The sequence below is a fragment of the Lipophrys pholis genome (assembly GCF_963383615.2).
Source record: "Lipophrys pholis genome assembly, chromosome: 19".
NCBI classification, from domain to species: domain Eukaryota; kingdom Metazoa; phylum Chordata; class Actinopteri; order Blenniiformes; family Blenniidae; genus Lipophrys; species Lipophrys pholis.
In genome coordinates this window covers 7,824,123-7,840,325 of record NC_137647.1, presented here as the reverse complement: position 1 = coordinate 7,840,325, position 16,203 = coordinate 7,824,123, and the positions used below count along the sequence as shown (strand labels likewise).

Here is a 16,203-nt window from a genome sequence, read left to right as displayed (position 1 = left end):
GACTGTCTCGCTACATCCGTTCACAAAGCACAACTTAAAAAAGGGTCAGGGTCGTACTTGCGGACATATTTCGCCTTCGAATTTTTTTCTTTTTAAAAACTTCTCTATCACTTCAAGTCAAAAGTTGACATCTGGCTTCATCGTCTGCTGCTTATTGGAGCGTGTTCAACAGCAGAATGACGCATCACTGCTCCAAGTGGTGGGAGGCGGTATCGTGGCCCAGTTTTTCGCGGCCAAATGGTTGATACTCACTGGGTTATGTGACTATTTTTATTACCATGTTAGTTTTCTCTGCTCGATCCTTTTTTCCCCATTAAGATAATGTTAATCCATGCATAGGATGTCATATAATCTTGGGCTTCTTTCCTTTCCTATACAGTCAGGTTTTATTTCTTGTACTTCTGTATTATATTATTATTTTGTGCGAATAAAAGAGTATTTGAGAAGAACTTTCACTTGTATAATTGAAACAGTGTAACAGTAGTTTCTCTAAAAGGTTTTTTCTACATTTATATGAACTAAAACTCTTCAAGCAGCTTTTATATTTCAATTGATAGTTTCAGAGAGGAGTTAAAAATTAAAACAATTAATATTTCTTGATACAGGAACGTTGATTTTCAAGCTAAAAACATTTTGATTATTGTGTAAAAATCTAAAATAGTATTACTGCTTGACCTTTCTGTTGTTTTGCAATGTAATTTGCTGTAATGTACTGTGATTTATAGGCTCCGGAGTGATCACATTCATCATATGACACGTTAATACTCACACATTTCTCACAGTTAGGTTTTCATTTATTTTAGTCAGGGCTCACACAAAGTGTGTGCAATTACTGCAAAGATTTACATTACAGCAGATCATTTCAACATTTACTAATGCTGTTGATGCATTAATAAATTTGTATTCAATTCCAATAACTTTCTTCTTTTTTTTTTTTCAACATACACATTCAATGATGAAGATTGAATGCACCGATCGTCTTTAAACAATCTTATTCTTGTTTTTTGAAACGCTGCTGTATTTTTCCTTTGGCGGATGGAAACGCTGTTACTGCCATCCAACTCCAAACGATGGTTACTGGCAGCAGCCACAGAACTGGTGCCTGAAGAGCCCAACCGATGATGAGAGGCAACAACACCACGATGAGCAGGACCCTCAGAAGCTTGGTGAAATACGACCTCTTGATCATCTGCTTCTCTGCAGCTTGTCTTGAATTCTCTTCCTCTTTTCTCCACAGTTCCCTGATCTCCCTCCTCAGCTCCTCCCCCTCGTGACGCTCCTTTAGATTTTTCTCCTTTGCGGTTATTTCATCGTTTTTTTCCGTCAGGATGCTCTCCTGCCTCTCCCTGATCTTTTGCTCCTCTTTGGGGTACAGCTTCGTCTCGTAGTGTTTGCCTCCATTCAGCGCTACCAGGGTCTGGATTTTCTCCATGAGGTTCGTCACCTGCGTCTGGTCCTCAGAGTTTTTGTTGTTGAAGACGTGGAAGCCGCCGCTACACTTGCGTATGAAGTTGCGGAGGTTGTCGTCGCTCTTGGTGATGACGTCGTTGATTGTCTTCCTTTCCAAGCTGTCCCCGCGAGTGAACAACACGATGGTGTAGTCCCACACCCTGGGACCAAACTTTGTTTCAATCAGTGTCATGGTGGCTTGGTCTTCTTGAGTCATTCTCCCCAACTGAACGACGAACACAAAGACGTGAGGCCCGGGCTCCAGGAGTTTCACACACTTCAGGATTTCACGGACAATTTCCTTCTTGTTGCTGTCCGTCTCGAAAAACCCTGGCGTGTCGATGACGGCGATGGGAGTATCTTCCACCAAGCTTTCCTCCTTTTCACAGTGGGGTGTGACTCGGGCCAGTGTCATGTCTGCCTTAAACGCCTGCTTGTTGAGGAGGGTATTCCCACTGGAGCTCTTCCCCGCGCCACACTTCCCAAGAAGCATGATCCTGATAGGCACTGTGAACCCGACAAAACCAAACAGCATCGTTATGCGATGTGAAAGTTATGCAAGTAACTAAATTAGTTTTTACCTTCATATAATAATTAGGACTCGTGCATGTTTGAGATTTGCGCTGGTGGATTGAAATAAAGGCAAAGAAAGCGTGTTAGTACAATAATCTGATTCCAAAGTGTTTGCTGCATTTACGTTGTCTGCTCTATTCTACTTTACAAAAGTAGGAAAGGTCGATTTGTGACATTTAAACCCAAATGTCAAATGCAATCATTCAATAACTATTGAAATACTAAATGAATTTTCACATGAAGATTGTCAAACACATCCATTTTGCTTCAACGCACTTTGTTCACGTCCAATCAGTTAACTCTTTATGTGAAATTAGTAGCTCCAGGTGTCAATCATATCTAAATAATTCATTACAGTCTGGCCCTCTGGTAGGCACAATTCTATTTTTGAGGGTTCCGACACTATCAAATCTCCGGCTGCAACAATGAATCGATAAAATCGATAAACTTCGATTATTAAAAGTGTTGGCAACGAATTTCATTATCGATTCCCTGTATCGCGTGACTTATGCGTTACTCGCCATGTTGCGGAGCCGTTTACTTCACCTTCGAAGCTTTATCAATGCTGACTGACTGAAAACAATTTGAGAAGTTTTTTTTTTTTTAATCCGATTCATCGATTAATCGAAAAAATAATCACACGATTAATCGATTATCAAAATAATCATTAGTTGCAGCCCTAAACTCAACTAATTATTATCTGCTTATCTGGTTAATTGTGTGTCTTTATTTGTTATGATGTGCCAAATGCATCACAAAAATCTGTAAAACAAGTCCACCCACGGGTACAAATCATAAACAAACCTTAAACCTTGAACCTTAATGCTTATGTTTGCTGTTTTCAAACTGTATGCATGTCAGACATAATCGATACGATGACAAAAGGATCATATTGTTCTACTAGAAATGAGCCTCCACTTATAGCGTGCAAAGGCCACACCTTTTCCTTGTGGTTTTCCTTGTGGTGCTTAATGTATAATTTCATTTTATTGACACTATTTCCACATCATATTCAATTGAAAATGTTCATAATGATTCATTTTGCCTCTCCATTTACATTTGGTAGCTAATTTTGTGTTGCTTTTTGTTTTATTTGATGAGAAATTCACTTGTTTAAAGAATGCAAGTTTATTAAAAGAATCTCATATCTATATTATTCAAGTTAATCTTAAAGAATCCACATTTATTTTACAGTCTGGATCTGTATTCAAGAATTCAGCGGTAATTTGACGAGTCAGTGAGATTTTGTATGTTTATAACAAGAGGTTTTGATGAACAACAGGAACGTGTGAGGAATCTTGTGTAGTAAGGCTGACATTTGGTCCATCATCAAAATCACACTTTAAACCAACTTACTGCCTCACAACACTTAAAATAAGAAGTGGAACAATGTGTTAGATTGCGGGGGAAAAAAAAAAAAAGTAGTTATGTCACACAAGAAGCCTCCAGAAGCAGGTCACGTCAAAAGAAAGAAAAAAAAAATCCAGATGAAGTTTAAAGACTACAAGTCAAAAAGTGTCCAGGTCTGGCTTTAAGAGGTTTACCTCTTAAAAAGAAAAAAAAGAAAAAGAAAAAACGGTTTCGCTTTAGTTTAATAAACTGTGTTTCAACGTTTTTCTTTAAGAAGATGTTTAAGGGTTAATCTCTTAAAAAGAAAAAGAAAAGATGAACAAAACAGGAAGAAGAAAGGCATCGCTTCTGTTTTTTTACACTCTTTCACGATGAAACTAAGCGAAACAATTTTCCCTTTTTTCTTGTTTTACCAACATTAATCTTTTTTTTCTCTCCTGTACTTTACACACATATAAAAATAAATAAAAAGGAGTCATGTGATTCATTCCTCCTGCGCTCAGGAGCAATGCCGCAGTGAACTGGTGAAACTGCACTTGACTATACATTTAATTAAATATATAAAGACAACTCTTAATGTTCCATACAAAAAGGATTAAAATACAAACTTTCATACAGACCTTGGATTTGATCCATGTGAGCTTCTCCAACGCTGCTGCCTCCAAAAGTTGAAGAGTGTGAACTTTAGCGTTTCTCCCCGTTTCGCTTTTCTCTCTTTAAGTGTATTTAAAGTGTAAAACTGTGGCTCAGGTCGCGTCCGCTGCTGGAAAAGTGCTCGATAGTTCTTGAAGTGAAATCGAAAGTAAAGAGCAACAATCAAGGAGCGAAGACTGAAGTAGGTCATCACTTCTGTGTCTCAGTTGAAACCAAACAACAAATCTACCAGCAATGATATTTGACTTTGTGCACATCATTCACATGACGTGAATCTATACATTGGAATAAAACATGCGCGTATAAAATTACAGTTAACTGACTCAGGGGCACTTTTAATGATAGATGCAGACAGATGGTGCCACCAAGTGGTCAATGTATTGTTTTCTCACCTTTCTTAAGTAATATTAACAGTTGAAAGAAGGGTAAACAATGATGTTGATGGCAATCCGAAGAAAACAACCGTAGGAATGTAGATGAGTTCTATGAAGATAGAAATTGATGATCAAAATGTCTTTGAGAAAAAAAAATTGGTTCACGTTTTTGAAAGAGGTTGGATATTATGCTGGAAAATCAAGCATGGAATTTCCTTTTTAAGAAAAGAAGTGACTGTAACTATTAAAGGAGTTAATAGTGTACTTACTGGAAAACTTACATTTCAAATATTTTATTTCTTCAAACACACTTTGTTTGATGGGAAACTGTTATTTCTTAATACATCCATCCTTCGTACTGTAGCTTCCTTTAGTTTCAAGGCTGTATATTATTTTCCTTTAGACGATGGATTTGACACAATGACATCAGGTGAAACTCCAGCTCTTATTTATTAGTCGTTCTGCAGCTTGTTTGCTTTTCAGTCTAGTTGATATTGTGTTAAAGGGGTGTAGCGTTATACAATCAGATTCAGGCATCAGGTGTGAAACACTGTTGTTACTGTCTTCACCCCGCGGCAAACATCCTCAATAATCCTTTCTTTCACTATATGTGGTTAAATGGCCATTTTAAACGGTCTGCAGTTGGAAGATAAAGTGTGTGTGTGTGGGTGTGTGTGTGTGTGTGTGTGTGTGTGTGTGTGTGTGTGTGTGTGTGTGTGTGTGTGTGTGTGTGTGTGAGACTGCTTTTTCAAAACAAGACACAAAAAGTTCAAGACGTCACCATTTGTAATCTAATCCTCACCGTCACTCACACATTCATACACATAATACATCTAATCCCTTGTAATAAGGGCGCTGTGCGTGGACAAGACTTTTGAGTATTTATTCACTTGAACAAAGTTGTTTTTTTTTGTGTGTGTGTGTCTGTTTCAAAATGAATGAAAAATCGAGGGACGTGTGACCGTCCGCACTTTAACTTTGTCACCAAGGTTTGAACCAGTTTGCATCAGGATCGACATCCTTTAGTTGTGCTAAATCAGGAGGGAGAAACACACATTCTGCTTTCGCACGCGACAACAAAACTCTTACCGCGGTGCAATTCAAATAATTGTCTTGATTTGATGTCAGTCCAGCAGATTGAAATGTAACCGTAACACCTCATGTAACCTGTGCGTACCGACTGCAGGTCCAGCCTTCTTTATGGTCAGTGTGAATGCTGAATCAGAGGAGAATTTGTTCTCATTAAGTACAAAGATGAAATATAGGAGGTGTAGTGTTTAGCACCGTTGTCTCACAGCAACATGTGTCCTGTGCAGATCATCGCTATGTGTTCTGACTTCCTCCCAAAAAAACAAAAAAAAAACAGGCTTGTTTGATTTTTAAGTGGCTGCAAGTGATTTTCTGTTGATCTCTGTGATGGACTCGACCTTTCACGGATGGATGTTTGCTCGAACAAGGCCATCTTGGAAAAACGGCACATATTGGATGACAGTATGGCAACGTGTGGCGTGAGATAAAAGTGAATAAGTCTGCTTTTCCAGCTTACGTCACTTCCGATCAGCGAGTCTCTGCAGGAGGGCGATGACCGTGTCCTGCTTGGAGGAGAGCAGCTCCAGGGCGGTGGCGATCCTCCCGAGGGACTCCGACATCCGCACCTCCCTCCTCTCGCGCCTCTTCTCTCTGGCCTCCGTCCGGCGGCGAGCCACACGATCCAGGTAGGCCTGCTCCTCCTGCCGCTTGAAGATCTCCTGGAACACAGCAGCGCTGCCTTGCTCCGGGTTCCCTTTCTGGCTCTGCAGTTCGGGTTCGGACGCCGCCGCCACCGCCGACAACGAGGGGGAAATGGAGGACGCGAGACAGGAGGACGTCGGCGGGAATGAGGAGGAGAGGCCGAGCAGATTCTGACTGTGGGCCAGTGGTGCGGTGCTGATTCGAAAAGGTATGACCCCCGAGGGGAAGGACGGCGCTTTGCGGCTGGTGTACCCCAACGTGCTGAGGTCTGTGTTGCTGCCTGAGATTAGAGCCGGAGACGTAGAAGCCGTTTCCGTGAAACTCGGCGAGGAGATAAACGATGGAGCTGGTACAATGGTGGCTGGATGAACGCTCGTCGTACTAATGTCCCCGTTCAGGACAAGCAGAGGCTTGACCTCTTGAGGATTATCTGAAGTGACGGCCGCCGGACTCGTCATGGTGCCGGCCGCAGTGTTCGCGGCGATCTGACTGGCGGCGGCTGCATGACATGGCGAATCCACAGTGCCAGTCGAAGGAAAGTCTCCATTTGGGCGGATCGGGGCGTTTTGTGTTTGTTGGGGGAGCTGCAAAGGTTTGGCAGCGATCTTCGTCAAAGGTCCGGGTAGCGCCGACGCCGCGTTTCCGCCTTTGTTTCTTTTGTTGTTGACGATCTGAGATCCAATAGTGTCGCTGAGTGTTGCATCCATCAACTACAAGGGAAATAAAGACACAAATACAATTACTGCGCGTGCCATAGAGCGATGATAAATAGACCTTCACAATAAAATTGACGGTCAAACAGGAGGCTGCCTCTTTCTGCTATGACCTGATGAGGAACTGAGCTAATAGAACAATTACAATAAAAACTATCTGCTGATTGTTTTTTTGTTTTTTTTTAATTGTCTCACTGAAAGAATAGTACTCTAAATTCTGTGGAAAAAATCTTTTTTCCACAAAGTCCATTTGGAAAAAAAAATTAGTAATAATTTTTTTTACAACAATGTCAAACTAACTTCACGGCCCAAATCTCAGTGGCATTGTCATTCATCGGACCTTCTGGCCGGCAGATTTAACAAAAGTTTTCCTGACGTCATCACCCACTCGCACACCAACCAGCCGGGACATTGGAAGACGGCCCACATAAAGATGCCCAGCTCGACCTACATCAAAGAACTCCCAGGACGTCTTGGCGTGCCCGGTCTCCCTGCTGCGGTCTTTCACCCTCTTGTACGTCACGATCAGATTGTTCCACTTGCGGCGGATCTTTTCGACGGGGAGCATGTGGCCCTTGGCGGCCATCTCCTCCTGGACGCTCTGGAAGAGCTGAGAACGCTCGCGGGTCTCGTACAGGCCCCAGCGGCGTCCCACCGCCTCGATCAGACACAGGACGGCTTTGGAGGAGAAATCTGAGCCAGTGGGAAGCGTCTTCTCCGAAGGAGCGCCCGGCATCGCCGAAGCTGGGAGAAGACAAGGGGGGGGGAAATAATTGCTTTTTAAATTGAGATGGGCTCCAAAAACAGACACACAGTTCTGTTTTTCTGTGTTTGATCTTTGTCTTAATTTAAAAAGATTATGTCCTGTACTCCTGTCAGAGTTTAAAGAATGGTTTTATTCGTCAGTCGTTTTGCTGTTTTACCTGCAGTGAGCGAAGTTTCAAAAAGTCTAAAACCATCATCTTGTTTATTTTCCATTTATATTTTTCGTTCAGGTAAAAAAAGACAATCACGCAGGGCTCCAGTGCTGAAATTCTAGAATAGTGTCATGGAGGCTGTGGGATGGCGGTGGCACTGTCAGGAGAGATAGAGAGAGTTCCTGGGACTTTTCTCTGGCCGAACAGCTTTTATTGAATTTAAGAATTTTTAAGAATTTAGTGCTTCATATTATTATTATTATTGTTAGTCTATAAACAACAACGCATGGATGATATTATACATTCACCGCAGCTGTTTGTGTAGTTTAACTATTGTTTATTGTGATAATTTATGTTTCTGTTTATCACGCTTTCATATCTGCGTGCTAAATATAAATCTACAGCTAGTCATTGTAGCATACTATAGAAACTTGGACTAGTAAACCAGTTTAACAGGAACAAAAAACCCACATACTATAAATCAACACAGATTTAGCAATACATTTTTTTCCTCCCAGAAATAATGTATCATCAGCTACTGCTTTGGACACACTATTTGTTATTTAAGGACAGCTTTTGTTGCATTGTACCAGTAACTAAAAACAGAACTTCTTGTGGAAAAATTCTTGATTATGGAAAACGTGTGAATTTTCCCCAAATGTGTGTATTGAGCATGCGCATTACAGTTGTAGTAAATGGTTCTGTGCATGCGCAAGGAAATAGATGATAATGATGGAGAGAACGTCCTCATTTAAAAGCGAAACCTTTCTCAGACTAAAAACACAAAATAAACGGCGTTTGCGGTCCATCGTTGTGTGAATCTGGAAATAAAACACTTTTTGAAATAAGTCACACAGAACTTCTGAGAATCTTATTCCCATGGGATTCTAAACTGTGTCTCTACATGTAAATATATACAAGCACAAAGAAAACACATCTTCAATTAGAAAGAGATCCCAGAAGAGCTCAATTCATCTTGAAATCTACATTTTTGTTAGATTCTGATGAGAAAAGTTGCTGCAGTTCAGGACGCTTACTGACCTGGAGCTATTTTCAGGTATGTTTTTCCATCCCCCGGTGTGGTGAAAAACCGGTCTGTCACAGGATCTAATGACAGGACAGACAAAAAAAAAACAACAACACACTTATATAGAGCTTCATTGTGATTTATGATTAAAACAGGCAATTAAAAAACCATATAGTCTGCTTTGGCACGAAAAATGCGCGAGACTGCGTTCTGCATGAACTCATGCGTGCACTCACACAGCAGCACAGGGGCATTTGAGGAGGCAGTAGTTTGCATCTCAGCGTCAGCCAGCTCCTCTGCAGTCTGTGCCCTCCCTCCTCCTCCTCCTCCTTCTCCACCTCCGCTGCATGCGGTATCTCCGCAGGGCGCAGGCGGCTCCTGGCTGCTCAAAAACAGCGCAGATGTGTTCTCATCCACTGCCTCCGTCTTCACGTGCACCGTCGTGACGTCCCGGATGCCTCTTTGCAGGCATTCCTCCATGGTTGGCACAAGAACATTGAACAATCACCCCTTGAAAAAAAAAATAAAAAACGAAAAAAAAAAAAAAAAAATCCGCGAAGCTGAGCTTGTATTGTCTGCGCGCAGTGCGCAGGCGTTGGGATTCGCAGAAAGTTTGAGGCTGGCGGATCTTCAACGCGGCGACGCGGACTTCGGCCCGAAGTCACGCCGCTGCAAAGTCACGACTCCGGTTGGCCGTGTGCATGCCGGACAATGCCATCGCCACCCACGTCCCCGCTGCATGTGAGGATCAGAGAAATGGCTGCGCTGTCCACCTCGGGCTCGGGCGGCGGATGCGCATGGCGGCTGCGCACAGTGCGCAGCTCCACACAGAGCTGCTGCTGGCAACACACTAAACACTGACATCATGTTCAGGCAGAATGAGTACAAAGAAAAGCATTCTACACATTGAAATGTATTCACATGATCTCATAACGAACATCCCCTTCTTAACTTGTAACGAATCCACGTTATTTTATGCGTCAATCAAGGCATAAATGATCCATAGCTGTACAATTATTATTATTTTTTTTAATAATCTAGTGTATGTGCCTCTTCAATCATAAAGAAATGCAACTTGTCCCATAAGAACTTTCAGCCGTTTCTGACACAAAGAAAGTCAGTGACATACAAACATTAACTTAAAAAGTATGTGTACTACTTCTCTTGTACACCAGGGGGCAGTGTTAAGTCCCAGATGGATCTTTTTGTTTTTGTTTTTATGAATTATAACTTCATTATTCAGACTGGGTTAAGAGAATAAAATAACTGACAAGACACCGGCATATCAAATATTCTAAATAAAAAGCAGACATTAACATGCAAATTACATTTATACAGTTAGAGAGAACATTTATTAGAATCAGAATCAAAAAGATTTTATTGAAGTGTAACATTTCCACAGGACGAGGATCTTTGTGTTACAACATCAGGAAAATTATGTGAGGAGCAACATTTAAGCAGTAAGTTAGTATTTCATTAAAACATACGGTTTGTAATATGAGATGTGTTAGCCTCAATGAACAAATACTTGGATTATACAAAGCTTTGTTTACATTCTGTTTACTGTACCGTTGGTTTGTAAACATATCACATAATGGACAAAATTATAGAACCCAATTTTAATACAACATCCTTCCAAGACCCGTCATCTTACTGAATTTGGGGAAATTAACTCAAGTAATTTTTTTAAAAATCCAATATTGATTAACCTCACATGCATGTTTTTGGACTGTGGGAGGAAATCCATGCATCCACAGGGAGAACATGGGGGGGGGGCTTTGTGTTTTTTACAGCACTTTTTTGCTATAAATTATGTGAAAAGTTTTCTATAAATAAAGTTTGATTGCATTTGACAAATATTAAGTTATGTTGCATGATTTGGGTCGCACATATCACAAGTCAACGGTCTCATCACATATAATTGTTTTTTGTTTAGTCGGCGTTGAAGGCCGTCGTAAATTGCCTTTCAAATAATTGCTTCAGTTTTTCCCCGACGGCACGACTGTCGACCGCGTCACTCTGAAAGACAACAGAACGCCACCGATAAATCTAATGTCATTCTAATATTCTGAAGTTTTGACATTTAAACACACATTTAATCACCGTGCATCTGAACAGTCTCTTACTTTGTGGTACGCGGCACAGTTGCTGAAAATGAGTCGGACATCAGACACAAACTGGCCAACGGTCTGGTATTCTCTCTTCTGGAGTTTCTCGGCGACTTTGCACAGCCACATGGGGTTTTTCAACTGTGGGAAAACCAAACACAAACTTTTTCCTTCACGTCGAGTTAAAGTTAAACGTTGACGGGACGATTATACACAGAGACGGGCAGGCAAGCAGACACACACATATAATAAAGCTCTGCGTCTGAATCAGTCTTGGCTTTTCAAGACTTGCGCGATGGTAAACATGCATGCAGAGAAGTGCAGGAGACATACACGGAGACTTGTAAATATTTTCTTCTCATCGGCACTGAGCAGAGACAGGACGAGATAATTGCATTCCTGTGGATGTGAGAAAAGAGATAAATGAGAACCATGACGTGAAGTCGGGGGGGGGGTTGAAGCTGCATATAAAAAAATACCCATCTTACCTGTGTGTACTGAGACATTTGGTAGGACATGACTCTGCTCGTTTCCACTGGCTCAAAGACGTCACAGTCTTGAGAACCTTTGAACATACAGAATGTGCACTTCCACTCTCTTGGGTCTCTGCGCACCCAAACACAAACGTAGGATAAGAAGATATTTACATTTATTCAAACCTGCTTGATCCAAGTTCGATCAGTGAGGAACTGGAGCCTATCAGAGCTGATGATGGGCGAAAGACGCGATACACTCTGGCCAATAAATCACCGAAGGTAAAGTTTGGAGAAAGGTTAAAAAAAGTACTCGCTAAAGTACCTCAGCTGACTGTCTTCTACATGCGGCAGGTGACATTGCTGGTGGAAGGATCGAGGGCAAAAATCACACACGACCAGAGCTTCATCAGTCTCTCTTTTACAGACCCAACACTCATCGTCGTTTTTCTGATGAAGCTGCCGAGACAAACAAACTGCAGTTTTATTTCTGGAGCGGAGAACGGATGCAAAAGTCCCCGTTCACATTTATCCACGCAAAGAGGAGCAGCTCGTTTGTCGGACTTACCAGGTCGTCTTCCTCTGGTTTGCAACGATCGCAATCACACTGCACTGAGTGGATCCGCAGTAACTGTTGCTGAAAAAGACGGTCGAACAGTATTTTCAGCTTACAAAATGATAACGTCCGACTTAACGATAGCTGTGGCTTTAAAATATCGCAGTGTTTAAAATGTGATTCATGATCGGGGAGTTCAGGCATAAATTCCCCATAATTCATGAGGATTTTATAAATTGATGTTTTCATAAGATTAAAAAAAAAAGAAAGAAAAGTTTTTCTGTATTGATCCATTGTGTGATTGCAACTCCAATGATTACAATCCAAGGGACGTCCTGTATTATTATAAGCGTTTTCTATGATCTACATGCAAGGTAGGAAATCACGTGGATTTAGTTTGAAAGTGAACTCTTTCACATTAACGTGCGACCGTCAGCTCCCGATGAGCCACACTTAATGGCAACTGTAAATACGGTAAGAATCCGTAGTTTCCAATAAAAAAAAAAAACTAAAAAAAAACTGCAAAGACCATATTTACCTCGATGAGATCGCCGAGTGGTTTTCCTTCCCATTGAATGTCTCTCCTCCATAAAACGCGGGTCTGACCTGATCCCTCCTTTGCAAAGTCCTTTGGGGTCATCCAACTTGTCTCGGTGCGGACACTTTTCCCACAATCTCCTGATGTGAAAAAGCGATTAAGAAAATAAGAGTCCTCAAATTATCTGTCATGCCCACGCAACGACAGGAGTTTTCAAAAAATGAAATTCCATCTTATTTATTAGTATTTTCTCATTAGTGATGTTTTTAATAAACAGTTAAAAAAAATCAATCTTTTACATTGCAGACTTCACATAGTTTTTTGCAAGAAATCCACCGTAAACTTTGTACCACAATAAAATAAAAAATAAAGAAAAACAGCTTGCAAGATGGTGGAGGGACTTTCAAATGTGGTGGCGCTGTTAAGAAGAGTCACACTCAGAGATGGATACCTGTCGCGAATCGGTCCTTGTACAATTTCCCAGTTAAAGATCCACATGTAACGTTGAGGACCTTTTGGGTTCCACCATTGTGGCGATCTGCGTCCTCATGTTTATCTGTATTATAGACAAGCTGTCAATTCATTACAGCTGAACCCTCATCCGCTTGCAAAAAAATAAAAAAACAAAACAGCTGCTACCTGATGTGGACTGAGGTTCTTCATCCTCTTGTTCTTCTTCTAAATCTAAAAAAAAAAATATATATATATATATATATTAAAAAAATGAATAAATTAGGGAGCGACGGGGAGCACCGGGCGTTGAAATGTTTGACACGTCAGCTGTCAACCTGGTGGAAAGTAATAAAGCAAGTCGAGTCGACTCCTCCGCCCGTCTCATCTTTCACGACTTCCACTTCTACATCAAGTGTGGTCGCTCGTCCACCGCAACCGCATTCTGTTACCTGCTGAAGGCTGAGATCCTTCATCCTCACGACTATTCTCCTCATCCTCATCTTCTTCATCTGAATCTAAAAAGTATGTAAAATAATAATCAGGATAATATACTACAGTTGCAGCAACGAAGTGTCTTATAAGCCTCAAAAATATCCTCTAAAATGACCGTTTTACATTCATGCAACAAACCTGTGATCATCTGGGGAGAAGAAGAGAGGGATTTCTTGCTCCGATAGAAAGACAAAAAAGGATGATGATGGATGAAAACAAGAAAGTCTGAGTCATTTATTTCAGTATTACCGTCAGGATCGTACTTACCCTTCTGGATCTTTTGAGGCGTGCAGATTTTAGGTGTCCTTCCTGTAAAGAAACACGACAGGAAACAGAAATCAAAAACAATTCCCAAAGCGAACGATGAAGACTTTTAAAAACAAGAGACGTTGAGACGAACCTGTATGAGTTTACCAAGAGGGATTCCCAGGCACCGAATACTCAACTTCCAGTTCTTGGACTTCTCTCTCCCTGCAAACTTCTCAAATTCATTGGGAGTGAACCACTGTTTCTTAGCCAAGATGCATTTTTCTCCTGAAACATTCAGAGAATCGGTTATAGAAATGAAACAAGGACAAACCTGATCAAAAAATATTGAACAAGTATCAGCCACTGGACATGCTTTTTTAAAACTATGTCATCTTCCCGGTCCTTCTTTTACAAAAGGACTTGAAGTATTATTTACCTCCCCAGTGTTGAAATGTCTCATTTCAAAGTAATTCAAGAAATCCTTGACCTATTCAAGAGAAAATCAGCACGCAGACCCAGAAATTGTACAGTCAGTTACTTAAGATATTCTATTTTACCTTCAGCCAGTTTTTCTCTTTGTAACACTCCCTCCTGGTCTCCACAGGTCACAGGGACCTGGACCCTATAAATAGGCCAGGTCCAAAATCCACCTTTTTCTTCACCTTTCAACTGAGAAGCTATGAGATTTAAAAACAAAGAGCTTTTTTAACATTATTTAATCACTTGGCTAAAAAAGCAACAGACTTAAGAGATGACTTACAGTAATTTAGTTTGGTGGCCTTTTTCTTTTTCGCGGGTGTAACGTGGGACGAGGGACCCGGTTCCTCCTGCCCGTCATCACAGGCACTTTTCTTCTTCTTCTTTCCCGAGCTCGTTTGGCTCTTCTTGTTTTCCACACACTGATTCCCTTCGCTTGTATCTCCTGACTCCTTGTCTACCTTCTGAGCCGACTGTGCGCTTGAACAGAAAGCTCCTGCAATTGAATCAAAACCCCAAGAGAGGGTAAAAACCAGGTACACGACATTAGCAATCAATACAAATATTGAGACTGTATTAACAAACAAAACTAAACCTTAATCACAATCATTACCATCATGATGAACGTTAAAGTTTCTCACCACCCAAGAAGCTGTCGTGCAGCTGCTTCAGTGTCTGGTACTGGTTCAACATGACGTCCTTGAAGACACACTTCCAGAATAGTCGGATGTCTTCTGACCGATTCTTCTCCACCCAGTCAAGGATTTCATAAATGCCCTTTTTAATTCTTTCTTTGTTCTTCATGCGACTAACCGTCTGCACACAACACAGTATGGAGAGTATTTCCAATCACTACCAACAATATCATACAAGAATGTGAAATAGTGTCAGTTATCTTGTTTTTATATTATTGTGACTGGTGTTATTGTTTTCAATACTTATTATTATTATTGTTTGTGTTTTTTGCTACTCTTTTATTACTCTCCACATGCTGTTGCAACAATGCAAATATTCCCAATTGCGGGACAAATGAAGGATTATCTTATGTTGTTTTATATTTGGGCACGGACACACATTATATCCCACTTCAGTTTTAACGGTATGGACATTTAACATCATTAAGCATTATTTCAAACAGCCCCAGTTCTGACACATGAATACTTTGTGGTAACAAAGTTCTACCAAATTCAATTGAAAACAAATAGAGAAAAAAGGTATCAGACACTTTAATAAGAATATAATTTCAATAACATTCACCGTTCAGAGAAAAACACAATCAAAAGTTTTGAGGGTTATTTTAAGTGTTAATTACACATAATGTAGTTTAAGCAGTGCAGCCCCAGGGCAGCTGCTAGGGATTCGAACCTGTGATCTTACAAATTCAACCCCGCTTTTTTAAACTTCCCGCCCTCCACTACCACCGGAAACAGAATGAACATACTTCCGGTCCGTTCCCCGCGCGTGAACCGTGGTTCAGAATTCTTGAACATCCTGAGCGGGGTAAACTAACACAGGATGTGCCTCTCCGGGTATCTTACCTTGTATTTCTCCTCTGGGACAAAGTTGTGATCCCTGAGCTGGTTGAGGAAGGTCTGCGGGTTGTTCATGCACGACATATCTGTTTTATTACAGCGAAAAAATTTCAGCAGCTCATCATTCAACACGAATTCCAGCCGGTCCATTGTCGTTCTCTCACTAAACAACAGCTGCACCTCCAGTCACTCGTTTACAGATCAGAATAATGACCTGGTGTCAAACACCAAGTCTGTCCACGGCTTTGTGAGTTCAACTCGTCCCCTTTTCCTGCTTCGTGACGTTTGGAAAGTGAAAGTAAGTTTGGGCATTTGGAGAACGGTTGCCAGGTTGGACGGAATTCCGCGCCAAATTAAGAGGTTGTGTCTTGAACAATATATATATATATTTTGAAGTCTATACCTATAAATACAATTAAAATGCACATATGCAGAATAGAATGTAAACTGCAACTGTTCGGGTCACCCTGACCCTGAAGAGCAATCAGTTATTTAGCAGAACTGTTTGGAGGAGAACAGTCACCTGTGACGTCCAGC

General features: G+C 41.1%; 3 protein-coding genes across 6 annotated transcripts; all 3 read right to left on the bottom strand.

The window, feature by feature from the left end:
- Positions 1–94: 94 nt before the first annotated feature.
- LOC308124781 (GTPase IMAP family member 7-like) lies at positions 95–4,326 on the bottom strand. Its single transcript, XM_080488066.1, has 2 exons — positions 3,993–4,326; positions 95–1,956 (listed from the first exon to the last, which is right to left on the bottom strand). The coding sequence occupies exons 1-2, from the start codon at positions 4,006–4,008 to the stop codon at positions 992–994; spliced, it is 981 nt and encodes a 326-aa protein (XP_080344192.1). The 5' UTR covers positions 4,009–4,326; the 3' UTR covers positions 95–991.
- Positions 4,327–5,170: 844 nt separating this feature from the next.
- LOC308124353 (uncharacterized protein) lies at positions 5,171–9,532 on the bottom strand. Its single transcript, XM_080487275.1, has 4 exons — positions 9,025–9,532; positions 8,803–8,868; positions 7,296–7,588; positions 5,171–6,841 (listed from the first exon to the last, which is right to left on the bottom strand). The coding sequence occupies exons 1-4, from the start codon at positions 9,266–9,268 to the stop codon at positions 5,948–5,950; spliced, it is 1,497 nt and encodes a 498-aa protein (XP_080343401.1). The 5' UTR covers positions 9,269–9,532; the 3' UTR covers positions 5,171–5,947.
- A 582-nt stretch (positions 9,533–10,114) lies between these two features.
- LOC308125101 (nuclear body protein SP140-like protein) lies at positions 10,115–15,960 on the bottom strand. Of its 4 annotated transcripts, XM_080488610.1 has the most exons (17): positions 15,673–15,960; positions 14,776–14,950; positions 14,418–14,630; positions 14,215–14,334; positions 13,809–13,942; positions 13,676–13,717; positions 13,547–13,580; positions 13,366–13,431; positions 13,103–13,147; positions 12,915–13,019; positions 12,464–12,603; positions 11,938–12,006; positions 11,695–11,828; positions 11,385–11,502; positions 11,230–11,295; positions 10,915–11,037; positions 10,115–10,807 (listed from the first exon to the last, which is right to left on the bottom strand). In XM_080488610.1, exons 1-17 carry the CDS (start codon positions 15,814–15,816, stop codon positions 10,721–10,723), a joined length of 1,815 nt encoding a protein of 604 aa, XP_080344736.1. In that variant the 5' UTR covers positions 15,817–15,960; the 3' UTR covers positions 10,115–10,720. The 4 variants fall into 4 exon arrangements, with proteins under 4 accessions (XP_080344736.1, XP_080344737.1, XP_080344738.1 ...); XM_080488611.1 differs by lacking the exon at positions 13,547–13,580 and having other exon boundaries at positions 13,672–13,717; XM_080488612.1 differs by lacking the exons at positions 12,915–13,019; positions 13,103–13,147.
- Positions 15,961–16,203: the final 243 nt, after the last annotated feature.

What these genes read in the sequence shown, in the direction of transcription:
- LOC308125101 (XM_080488610.1), bottom strand. Translation starts at nt 15,816, where the DNA reads ATGGACCGGCTGGAATTCGTGTTGAATGATGAGCTGCTGAAATTTTTT. An exon ending in TCCCAGAGGAGAAATACAAG is followed by an intron (nt 14,951 to 15,672) that starts GTAAGATACCCG and finishes TGTTGTGTGCAG; the next exon opens with ACGGTTAGTCGCATGAAGAA. An exon ending in GGCCACCAAACTAAATTACT is followed by an intron (nt 14,335 to 14,417) that starts GTAAGTCATCTC and finishes TAAATCTCATAG; the next exon opens with CTTCTCAGTTGAAAGGTGAA.
- LOC308124353 (XM_080487275.1), bottom strand. Translation starts at nt 9,268, where the DNA reads ATGGAGGAATGCCTGCAAAGAGGCATCCGGGACGTCACGACGGTGCAC. An exon ending in AAATGCCCCTGTGCTGCTGT is followed by an intron (nt 8,869 to 9,024) that starts GTGAGTGCACGC and finishes TCCTGTCATTAG; the next exon opens with ATCCTGTGACAGACCGGTTT. An exon ending in ATACCTGAAAATAGCTCCAG is followed by an intron (nt 7,589 to 8,802) that starts GTCAGTAAGCGT and finishes GTCTTCTCCCAG; the next exon opens with CTTCGGCGATGCCGGGCGCT.